The 12,569-nt window shown below is 40.4% G+C and overlaps 1 protein-coding gene across 5 annotated transcripts in view; it reads right to left on the bottom strand.

Annotated features, from left to right (window-relative positions):
- The window catches only part of ANO5 (anoctamin 5), a 60,176-nt gene that overhangs the window by 37,403 nt on the left and 10,204 nt on the right, over positions 1-12,569 (bottom strand). For 2 of the 5 annotated variants that reach the window (XM_075426967.1, XM_075426968.1), the window contains exons 2-4: positions 10,343-10,387; positions 7,378-7,448; positions 855-902 (exon numbers count right to left, since the gene is read on the bottom strand). In XM_075426967.1, the coding sequence (XP_075283082.1) occupies positions 855-902; positions 7,378-7,448; positions 10,343-10,387 (164 nt within the window). The remainder of the gene's footprint in view (positions 1-854; positions 903-7,377; positions 7,449-10,342; positions 10,388-12,569) is intronic. The other 3 variants (XM_075426970.1, XM_075426969.1, XM_075426971.1) reach the window with 3 other exon arrangements.

Raw genomic sequence — 12,569 nt, 5'->3', positions numbered from 1 at the left:
CTGTGTTTCAATTTTGAACCACACTAAAATCTGAGAGCTTGGAAACATGCACTTCAAAGCAGTTTAAGACACCAAGATATTTGCACCAAAATTTAAATGCACAGAAAAAGCCTCTCTGGATAAGAAAGCACATTAAACAAGAACAGAACAAAGAAAAATAAAAAATATGCTAAGAGGACGTATGTGTTAATGTCAGACACCCGAGCCCAATGTAAGCAAGCAGACAGTTTTAATACACCTCAGCATGTACTTCTTCAGTTATCTTAAATGAGTTCTTATAATTTTATTCTCCGTAAGAGAATACTGGTTATTTAAAGTTTTCTGATGTATTTGACAATTAATACAATTATCTTGCCTGCAAATTTCAGTGAGAGGATATTTTGAGTCTTTCCTTATTATTTACTACAATAAGAAAAAAAAAAGGCAACACGTTTCAAATGGTGTCAGTGTTTGTTTCTTGCTCTTTAAAACACTTGAGAGTATCATGCTGACTCACAGAGCTCTCCAGATTATCATGATAAAAAGGAACCCCACACTTGTTAATAACACCACTCAGAATATACCCTATAACCCACCAAAACAATGATAAAAAAGCAAACTTTCCAGTTTTCTCCACCAATACTTCTCAATTTTGGCTCTTATCCTTTCAATTTGCTTGAATTCATCAATTCAGCCATCACTAGGAATAAACTCGAAAACCACATTTCTTTTTATACGCTAGAAAAACAATTCTTTTCGGAAGGATGGCTTCCTTGAAACTGGAAAATTTTCTGGTGAGGGACGTTTTGGCATACGGTAGTGGAAGACGCCACATAAATTCATGCAAGGAAGCATGAATGTTGCTCACTGCTTACCACTTGACGTTCAGGGATGAGTAAGGTAGTCTCAGTGCTGTTTAGGCCCTGCCAGTGGCACGACGGGAAAAACATAACGTTGTTAGCGATGATGCAAAGGATGCTTTAAAATAAAAGGCTATTTCAGAAGAAACAGTGTAGCTTCTGGTTTAAGTTGCCGAAAAGCTATTCTGAGCCAGAGCCGGATTTTCAGTCTAGACAGTCAAAGTTTAAACAAACCTCTGCCTCCTCAGATGAGCACGGTCTCTAGCCTACGCCAGCGACTTTCACACCGCCCATATAGATTTTTAAATATTAATAACTTCTAATAAAACCTATACAGTATTCCTCAGCATTTCCACTGTAAAAAATCAAGTGTAAAAAACTTGGCACAGATTTCCATTTACAAGCTGATAAAGAACACCTTTTAACAGCACTTTTTAAAATTTTAATATCAAAGAGAGAAAACGCACATAGCAGGGACAGCTGCATTTGCATTCAGAACCAACGTGACATCCCTGTATTAGCTATTTTTTCAATACAAACTGAAATGACACCATGTGAACTAAAGGAAAACAAATGTGAGGAGACAAATCATTAATCTCATAGCGTAGACAAGGCAAATTGGTATCGGTAATTGTAACTGTTCTGCCTAACGAGACCAGTGAGGGCTCCCCAACTCCCAGTTCTGATCCACGCCCAGTGAGGCCCTACCCTGATTTTAACTGTACACGATCTGGGTGCTCATTATTTTCCTGTATGCAGGCCTGGAGGGTGCTGCAACGTCCTTTGGCCAGGCTCCGCAGAGGGACGACAGGAATACCAAGAGCAGAGGACCCTGCAGAGCACAGCTGTCCCACAGAGCCGTGCCCTTAAGCTCTCTGGGGTCCTGGCCCACCGCTGTGCCACTGCACGAGCCAGGGATTTCGAGATCAGGTTTCGCTGCTGGAAAGAGCAACGGTTTGCAATACCCAAGCTGTTTTGCAATACCTAATTCTGTTAGTCAATAATTTCTCACGCTCTTGTTTCGCTTCTGGAAACAAATTGCGGGCGGGTTTAAACAGTGCAACCAAATAGGGCGAGTGCATTAAGAAAATACGCCGGTTCTCTATGGAATTCAATGAATTTTCAAGAGAAGCAGAATACCAACTCCATTTCATTGTTGTATCATCATTTATTGGTTTAGAGTTGTATTATTTAAAAAACTTTCCCAAAATCCGATTTTCTTAAAGTACTGTCTACAATTTTTGGAATTAGAAATTAGTATTTTCCTCATTTATTACAATTTTACTTGAGAGAAACCACACAGGTCCATTCCTATAATTTTGTGAAAGAAACATGCTATTTTTGTTCCTGTTTATATTGCAAGTAATACATAAACGCATCTTTACATTCTTTCTTACTGATGCCACCTCTGAGTATTTGCTTATCTAAATAAGATAAGAACATCCTTTTCAGAATTCAGTCAAACACAGAAAAATCGATCTTTGGCAAAGAATCCACACGAGAAACAGTGCAAATATAAATAGGTGCACTGTGCTCTGACCCTAAGATAGTCTGAGCTGGGTTTAGAAGTCTAATCCTCACATCACTGATGTTACTGGAAAAACCTGCACTAGAGAAATAAGGCCTGAGACACTTAAGCAGAGAGTTTTTCTCCAATTCTACACTTAAGATATCTGCCATGTAAAGTACTGTACAAACCTGACATAGCCTTGCTTGTCGTTGCTGCCCTCGAGCTCCTGACCTCTCCACCACCCCGACGCCCAAGCTGGTGCCCTTCCCTCTGCTGTTCCTCCACCTCTCCACCCTATTCTCCTCCCACCCACAGCTTCCCACCTTCTCCACTATCAGATGTGAATATCGGTTTTAGCCACCCACTGGTCCTCATATGCTGCCCACACTGCTCACTCCGAGATAAAATCTGAGTATATTTAGTGAAACACTGGACTGTGGGGTAAAGACACGCAGCTGGCAGAACGTTTCCATGCATGTTGTGAAATGCTTTCCTGCTAATCTATGGAACTTCTCCCAGTCTCAGTACAAATGTCTGAAATTAATTACCTCAAGTCATGCGGGTTAACTAGTGTAAAACTGGTGATAAAACCCTCTCCTTCACATTTAAAATATAAGAACTCTTGTAGAGAGACACCATTTCATTCTCTGTCAAAGTCTACGCACAGCACAATGGGGCGTCCACCTTGATAACGCACGAGCCCCACAGCAAGAACCAACCAGTGCTTTCAGAAACACTTGGATTGTCCAACATTGTTGAGCTGAAAACCAAGAATGAAGAAGGTTGGCAGTGGCAGCAGCAGTGGTGGGCTGGTCCTTCGTACTTTGGAATCCATTCTCCTAAGTCTCTAACACACTCTCTCTCCCCAAAATATCCCTCAGACGTTCTGCAGTTATGCTTGAAAGAAGTCTTCTTGCATTTCCTTCTACATTTTGAAACTGACTTGGTCTGCCTTTGCAATATTAATAATGGTATTTTATGCTTCTTTCTACTTGAAAACCCACCAGTCTGAATTGGAAAATGAACAAATATGAAAAGCAATGTACATTATGATGGTGTTTCTTCAGAAAAAAATACAATCAATTTATTTGGAACACCTGCAGCACTTGCTGCTCTCAGAAAAATAAATCTATGTCTGAAAGCCCTGATTTTGGTAAAATGCATTGCTTTAATACATTGGATGGAGCTCTGCCAATTTACTTCTTATCTGGCTTAAATAAAGACAGCTTGTTCTCAGATTTTCTCATGATCAAGTTATAGTATGGGTGAGAAACTCTGGGTCCACATACATAGAAAGCAAACATTTTAAGTTACTTTATACTTCTTAATTGGAATAGCAGACAGACAAACAGTCCTCTGCATACACCTCTCACAGATGTGGATAAACTACAAACTAGTGATTCAATCTTCCACAAAATCTGTACTAATTTTACAATTATCCCACTTAAACGGCCTAGAATTTTACTATCAGGAAATTTAACACAAATTCCTCATCTTAACCTTTACTCCAATGTTGAATTATTTAATTTACCTTCTTTCCTCTTAAGAATAGGAACTCTACTTTATCAGTGGGCCTCATCCTCATTTACTTTGTACCTCAAACAATTAATTATGATCACTGAACAGGCATGCACTGTGCTATCAAAACAGAATTCTGCCATTCTATATATTTTCCAGCGCGTTCTCTGCACAAATATAATGCACAGAGGCAAAACAGATTCTCAGGTTTTATTGCATTCATTTTCCAATTTGCTTGAAAGCATTTTCAGAGGCATTTGTGTATTTCTTGGAACATGAACTCCATGAAGACTGATTCAGGTAGATTCTACATAGAGACTCCACTATCCCTAACAGAAGTGGCTATCTGTGAATTACTGATTTAACAATGACATCATTCGAAGCAGTCTCCATTGCAGCACCTATTTGAAAATATCCCTATCGTATCCTTTTTTTTTTACCCTTCCAGTCTGCTGTTTTCGGAGAACATCTCCTTGCCTCCCTGCATGACAAAGCATCTAGAAATGATTTGTGCTCTAAGGCTTGTAATATGGAAAGCTGCTGAACTCCAAGTGACCTTGTTTCTTTTGTCCTTGTGGGAGATTAAAAGAAGAAAAATAAGGACACTCAACAAGAAGCAGGTAAAAAAAAAAGAAAAAAACAGGGTAAAACAGGGAAGAAGCGGTGGATTAGAGCACAAACGCAAAATAATGAAGAAGGACCAAATGCACCATTGATTGGAAACTCAATTGCTTTTTGAGTCCTGGACTTCATCTGACTTTTGTATGTATGTTGGCAGGCTTCATCATAGACTGTTTCTCACCTTCGTTTTTGTTTTCCTTGCATCATTCTAAATTACATATTCCTTTACAGATTACAAAATTAAAAAAAATACCACTGTATAATGGATAGGTAATGTTTTCTGCTTTCCATATTTGAATCTAGATTTCTTTTGTTCCCTCCTCAACAATAAGGCCTTAGGTTTTTCTCCCTATTGCTGAGCAGAAGCATATTGTTATTATATGTTACACTGCTCCTCTTCCAAAACAAAAGACAGCCTCAGCATAATGAAGTTGTGACCTGAATGTAAATTCATTACCTCTTTTCCCAATGGTCTTTTAATGAAAGAATTCCATTTCTGTTTAAAAATACTTGACTTAAATTGTTTTAAGACTTCCAAGTGTTCGTATTTTCCAACTGCAAGAACAAAGTTAAGTACGTGATTGAGTAACAAGAAAATTACCAACTTATCACTGAAGTAAAATCATAAGAGAGAGAAATGCGCTATGTGTCAAAACAAGAACAAAGGACGTTGGCCTGGGCTCAGAAGGGTCCTGGTGAAAAGGGGAGAAACCATGGCTTGTCTTTCATGCTGGGACAGACGACCCTGCTCAATTCCTATGGGAACACATCAGGGATGACAAAAGGCAGCCTAGCAAAGAACCGAGGCAAAAGAAATTCTTCCAGTTTACAGAGAAGAAAACGGAAGTTGTGACAACACGTGAAGATAAAGAACTAGCATTTTATGAAAAAAAAAAAAAAAATCAGGGCTATCTCACCGTTGGAATGAATTCATGGAAAAACTTTCAGGATAGACTTAACCTGAATATCTAGGACATTAATCGTCAAGAACTACGCCTGTCACGGCTGATAAGAGTGTGAAACCAGGCAAGAAGATTAAGAGTAACTGTAACTTTATGTCTGGCTAATGCATAGAAAGCAAAAATCAGATAAATAAGACTGTATTAGGGAAAATGGGGTAGGATAACGCAAAGCACAGAAAAGTAATAACCTAAATGTAAGCAAGCATCAGATAACCAGTTGATCTGGAGAAACAAAGTATCGAAAGCCCAGTAAGACACCTCTGCTTAGAGGGAGAGGAAAATCGCGAAACACAAAACCCGAGTCGTCAACTACTGACTAATATTGCTAATATGACAATACTTCGTGATATTTCAGAACAAATTATGAAGAAAAATAATTATGTAAGGAACAAGCATAAGTAGAAAACAAGAGAAAAGGCAGCATGAAGTTACTAAGGAGAGATTTTTGAGGGGGTAACCAGATACATTCTTCATAAGGAGACAACCTCCCAGACAAGAAAGTGCTGAAGATCAAAGCCTCCTCTTCTACCCCTTTATGAATCTTTCACCCTTCAAACAAGGTTCAAATCCCATGTCTCTACACATATATGTGCATTGCACCCTTTCTCCCATGTTTCCCGCCTCTTCCTGCGTCCTAAGTCATGAAGTGAATTCTTCCAGGCTTTGGTGAAATTGGCCATCTCCATCTACTTGGAGACACTCAAAAAGAACGCAAAATCAGCTTCAGAGTCTGACGCTTATCATGGTGCAACGATTCATACGCTATGATTTGGGATCATATCTGCCCAGGCTTCAGTGAAGTATTCAATATGGCTGTTCACTTAAAATTTTCCTGGAGAAAACGTTTACTACAACTCCTACAACAGACTGAGAAAGTAGCAGGGTGAACATACCCCCAGTTTTTAAGATGAAACTGGCAGATTTATGAAAACATCTAGATGATATAGTTGCATGGGCTAGCAACATAAAAATCTGTGTAATCTAGGAAGCACTTCTGAGTTCTGCCTTCACATGACCATCTCCGAATTTGCCTCTTAGAGGTAGGCGAAGACATGTTTCACTCTGAAGAAGTTCAGCAGCACAGCTACAGTTTCCCAATGCTCAATTCAATAGACGTCACTTCTGATGAGTGCTCATGGCCAGTATGAGACTCTACTTCGACAGAGCAACTATTTCTTTTCTTATCTAAAACTCCCTATCTTCCTCTAAGCATGTAATAACCCTAAGTGGGAAATCAGACAATAGAAATTAAAATTAAATACCAATTACAAGAACACATATTTTCAATATTCTTTTAAAATCTGTTTCTTAACTAAAGAGTAACTACACATCATCTATTTAAGCTGTTGTGAACCCTACATATTAAGCAGTGAGGTACTGTGAAAAAATTAATAGCTGATGATGCTATTTGGATTGCACATGCTGCAGGGAAGAGGCATTCTTCTAACTCAGAACTTCATTGGCTTTCTCACAAATCTTTCTGCACTGTCAAAAGGTTGTAGAGCAGAGGAACGCAGGAGTGCCTTGATTTCCCTATTGAGCCAGCAAGATACTATGCAGCATAAAACAAAGTGTTGGATTTGTGCAGAAACATTACATTTTTCCAATTACCAAAACAATAAATGATCATGTGATTCTCCTTTCAAGACTGACGCTGGAAACAGTGTTAAGTCCATTGTGTTTTTCACTACTACTGCGTTGTAGCGCTAACACTTGTAAGTCTCTTCTAAGACTCAATGAGTATCTGTGTCACTTTCATGGCTTTTCTCCTTCAGAACACTAGAGGAAGAAAATATTTACACGGATAAAAAAGGTGGTGTAAGACAACGTAAAAGAAATATTTTTAAAACTAATTCTCTCTTTCACAGCAACCGTTCCTCTTTCTTCCTACCAGCAGTAAGTTAACACCATCTGTACTGGACCTTACCTCAGAGCTGCTTGGGACTTCTGATTCTGCACTTGAAATAGTTTCACATAAAGGTCCATTGCAGTCTTCCCCTAAGGAACATTGAAAGAAAGATTCACATAAATACATTGCTTATTTTAAAATATGATTGTATCTGACAATGAAGCGAACCTCGAAGGCATGGAACTACAAACAAGCAAAAGCAAAGGCTGGAAAATAATACTCAGCTACATAGAATCGTCAAGAACAGTTCTTTGAACTGAAAAAACACTGAGACACAATATACTCAGTCTGTACTACCTGGTTGTAAACTTGCAGTCACAGAAACATTTTTAAATGTGACAAACAAAAATCTGTCAGCATGACATATTTGATGAGAGAAAATTTTTTCTTTCCTCAAATGTCTGATAGGTGACTGTCTATGAGAGTCTCACATCTGGAGCTTTGCTGCTTCAGTTATGAAAGTTCATTTTTCTCTGGGGTTGCTTGCTAGAAATTGAATTATTTTTGTTGTTGTTGCTAAGGGATTAATGGTGCATAACCTCAAGACTGCAGATGCCCACGTAATGGAGATATGATGACAGAATCAAGAACAGTAATATCAACTTCAATTACCAAGCTGCTTCTTGTTAAAAAAAAGAAAACAAACCAAACCAAGCAAACAAAAAAACCAACCCCACCTTCATTTTAACAACAGCATTGAACTCCGACATCACATTCCAGCAAATATAGTCAGTCCACCAAGGACGCTGTTACTTAAATGTTAACATTATAGGGAAAAATCACATTGAATATCTTCACATCCCTAAAGCATACTGTGACGTTTGCTGGGTTTGTGGCTCTGAACCTACTTTGTCAACAGTTCCCTCGGGAAGCCAAATCAGAGCCCATAAGGCAGGCTCCTGCTCCAAGAAGTTTCTGTAAACAACCATCTCGCTGCTGATCAGGCAGACAGATCAGGCTCCTAAATCAGGCGTCTAAATAATTCCACCAGCCATGGAAAAGCATAAGCAGTTTTGAAAACAGCTCGTCACAATCTAGAGCAGGCATCTACTAAAGTTGCCTCTTTCTTCAAAAAAAAGGATTCATTATGCTCCTTTCTCCATCAAACAGCAAGCAAGTACTGCTGGGCATAGCTTAGACTGGACAGACTGACCAGCACAGCTTAGACTGGACCACTGTCAGACAACTAGGGCTAGATTAGTCCTACCAACAAAACCAACCTCCTCTCTTTTTTTTTTTTTTTGGTAGCCTGCAAATATTTGACATCAAAAATGCATCCACACAGGACATAAACTGTTGTTTTCTAAAATCTATAATAAGCTACTTAGACAAAAGAAAAAAAATAGAGGAAACAAAACGCTCTCCAGTTGTGTCTAAGTTCACTTAGAGAAAATGGTCTCGGTAATTTAGAACCCATACATATGATGTGATTAGAAACTGGCCAATAGAACATAACTGTATATCACATATAATAAAGATTCTGAATGCTAAGACATTCAAAAGTTGCTGCACGCTATTTTGCCAAAGCAAACTATGCCTGCAAAATCTGTATTAGTTGACATAATTTGAACACTTAAGTTTTTATTTGTGCACCTGTACAATGATGTTTGCATAAGCTGATACAAGTTGGGAGGCCAGTGTCAAGTCACCTCTGAAAATTTAGTGTGGAAGTAAATAATCTGGGATCTTCCTGCCTACCCAAATACATCATAAATGCTACAGGGACTATGCTGTAAGACAGACCACCAAACACAGGAAAGGTTTACAAGCAACAGCTTCAGCACAGAACTGAATTGACTTCACCTCCCAACACAGCATAAGCGTTCAACATGTATGAGAAACAAATGACACATAATGGGAGAATATTATAACAAGAACACAGAAGTCTTGACTCAAAGAACTACTGAAATATTCAGGTTAACTTACTTGACAAACCGCTTCTGCAAGAGCACTCCTAAACACAGGGTCTATCTCGGTGTGGGGCTGGCTCTGATCAGAAGGTCTACCTGGGTCTACCTTGGTGCGGGGCTGGCTCTGAGCAAAGGTCTACCTGGGTCTACCTCGGCGCAGGGCTGGCTCTGAGAAGGAGGTCTACCTTGATGCAGGGCTGGCTCTGAGCCCATGCAAACTTGGAGCTGCCCTGGACAGCAGACCGGTGCCCAGCGAAGGAAGAGATCCTCACCACCATGCTCTGCCTGCAGCCCTGGGAAGCTGGTGGCTGCTGCAGCTCTGGCCGGAGGCAGTGAGCCCAGGAGCAGCAAGCCCAAACGTTCAGCCACGCAGCCCTCCACAGGAGGAGCAGCCTGGCACCTCGGCCCTAGAGCAGTACCACTCTATTTGCCTATGCTGCCGGGAAGACTTGAACTGATTCGATGGCCTACAACAGCAGCCTCGGCGTTTGTTTTTTCTGGATTTCCTTTTCTGTACTTGTGAAAGTTCAGCCTCAGGAACAAGCATGATTCAGAGCTCTATATTTTAAATGCTTGCCCAGTACCATAGCTGATTACTTATGCAATTTGTGAAAGGAAATCCTCCTGGCATCTCTGGTCCAGGGGAATAAAACTGAATAACCCTAGTGCAGCACACAAGAAGGCAAAAAGAAAATGAAAAATATTAACTGAGAAGGACAACATACTTCAACATACATACATGGACTCCTTGAAAACCACATGAACAGGCTCCTAAGCAGTATAAGAAACGCATGTCCAAGTCATGTAGGAACCTATAAAGGAGCCACAACCCAGAACTGCAACAAGCACCAGAACAGAGATGCCAAATTAGTTCTTAACCAAGAGAGCTACCCACAGATAGCTCAAAATTGACTTGTCAAGCACATTGCAGAAAGCTTGGCTCATATGTCGTATCAATGACTCACATAAACTGAAGTCTGATTTCCAAGAGGCTCTCAGCAGACAAGAAAAAAAAAAAAAGGACAAAGGGGACACATAAGGGGAGGAAGGGGTAACATGGGTTAGTACGGTACCTTCTGACCACGATGGCTTGAACTTGGTGAGAATCACAATGTCATCTTCAAAAGGAAAAAACACTTCAGTAAGAACCAGAAGTAAACCCCACTTTTAACATGAACCCATTTAACAATTCTCCTCTATCCTTCACGATACAGCCACTATATCCAAACAGAAGAGAAAGCCCTGGAAACGAGACTCTGGCCCCAGACAGAAAGCACGGAGCAGGTTCCTCTTGAAACACCAACATTCACCTTTTTGTGCAGGCACCTTACTTGGCAACGCAAACAAGAATGCCACTGCCCTGTATCAGCAGCAGGGGGGAATCCAATAGTTTCTGCTAGCCAAGAAAACGCATTTAAAATTCTTCAAGAAGTCACAACTTCCCATCTAAAGATGGAGCAAAACAATAATATTCTGATAAAACCATTATATTTAAGCGAACAGCCTTGTTGTACCTACAGTAGAGCGTGCAGTGTTGAGAAGAGATCTAGAAACGCCTGCACACCAAGGACGACTGAGGACACCTACTAAACGTAAGTGGCCCCTCAATACAAAACTCATTTGTACGAATTGCAGTCACTCCTTGCAAATTTTTTGTTCAAAATTAGTCCCACAACCACACTGACTATCAGAACCCACTAAAATTGTTCTAAACGTATATAATTTTAACATTTATTCAAATCATTGGCTGTTCATGGGCACGCACATATCCCATTGGAAAGAAACGCCTCTTTCCCAATGTAACTGTCATCTCCAGCAGCCGTAAAGTTCTGCACACAGCTATTTGTAACTCCTTAAACCCATGTGTCTTAGGAGTTTGCACATTATTGGATACAAGTGAGCTTCACGTGGCCTATAATTTTGCAGTATTAACATATGCTGCCCCAAACTACACCCTACCGCAGGGCAACCTACTCATAAACTTTCAGTGTGCCAGCCCTAAGAATTACAGACCGTTTCTATTTCAATTTCAGACCTGGATGATCAGCTCAACAGTAATCCAAAACAGCTTGCCGAAATCAACATTCAGAACTGAAGACTGGAGAATACAATCAAGACTGATTTCACTTCTTAAAATGTAAGTAGTTTACCCCACAAGAAAAGGCAATTTTATTAGTGCAATCTTATGATTTCTGCAACTAGCCTGAAAGATGGCTTCTTGTGTAACGAAATGATTAGTTGTCCTACAACAGCTGAACTTTGCTCACAGTGCCCGAATCACTTTTTCCTACATGGCAAAACTAACGATTTAGGAAGAGAGAAAAGGAATATAATACCACATCTGGACTGACTGGTTAAAAGAAATGCTTTAATATGATTAATATTTCAGGAATCAAAAAGTTGTCTTTCAAAACCTTCCTATTCATTCCATGAAGAAAGGCAAAACCTCTTTGTGGTCTAGACACCAACATGCTCACAGTTTTTCCAAGATGCCACTGTATCTGCAGTTTACAGAACTGGCACGCAAGCTATTCAAGTATGACTGGCCATCACGTATTCAAAATCAGATAAATGGATTGGAGACCACACACACGACCTACCTACCAATTCTCTCTACGAGTACAGCAGTAATACAGATTTTATGAAATTAAAAACTGAAGCCACCTGCAAGTACACAAGCAGTGCAAAATAAATTCTGTTCATTTTGACAAGCGCTGCTTAATTTAATTTTTAAAATCTCATAGAAGACAAGTAAATGTATTCAGTGCTGTCACCAAAAGGCCATGATGCTGCTGTAAATGAAGGTCTCCCATAGCCCCGTTTTCTGATAGCTGGTGCAAGGTAGGCAGCACGGCTCAATGATGCCACAGGACTAATGAAGTGTCCCTCCGCAGCAAAAATGAGCTGCAGGTTCTCTGGGAGAAGTGCAGCCCATCGCAGGCCACGCGCTGGTCACAACCGCTGTGCCTCGACCAGGAAAATGAAAGCTCCGGGACATGGGCGCAACCACAGGACTGCTTGCTGAGCTTAATTACCAGTGCACTTCATGGAACGGGTTTTGGCTTCTGGCGCTCTCCCAGACAGAGCAGAAACACACCCTGGAGGACACCGCAGGCCAAGTCCTGGTCTCCAAAACTGTATGGAGGAGCCTGCCCTGCCTGGGGAAGAAGTGAGTTTAACCACACGGACGTGGCTGGACTGTGCTACTTGTCCCCTAAGGCCCATGAAAACTCCCTGGCTTTTTTAGGTACTAGGACAGGCACAGCCAGGGATGCTCTAGCACCTTTAGCAGTACTGAAC

The sequence above is a fragment of the Opisthocomus hoazin genome, chromosome 7 (assembly GCF_030867145.1).
Source record: "Opisthocomus hoazin isolate bOpiHoa1 chromosome 7, bOpiHoa1.hap1, whole genome shotgun sequence".
Classification (NCBI taxonomy): domain Eukaryota; kingdom Metazoa; phylum Chordata; class Aves; order Opisthocomiformes; family Opisthocomidae; genus Opisthocomus; species Opisthocomus hoazin.
The sequence above is the reverse complement of the archived record's forward strand: the minus strand, read 5'-3'. Positions and strand labels throughout refer to the sequence as shown.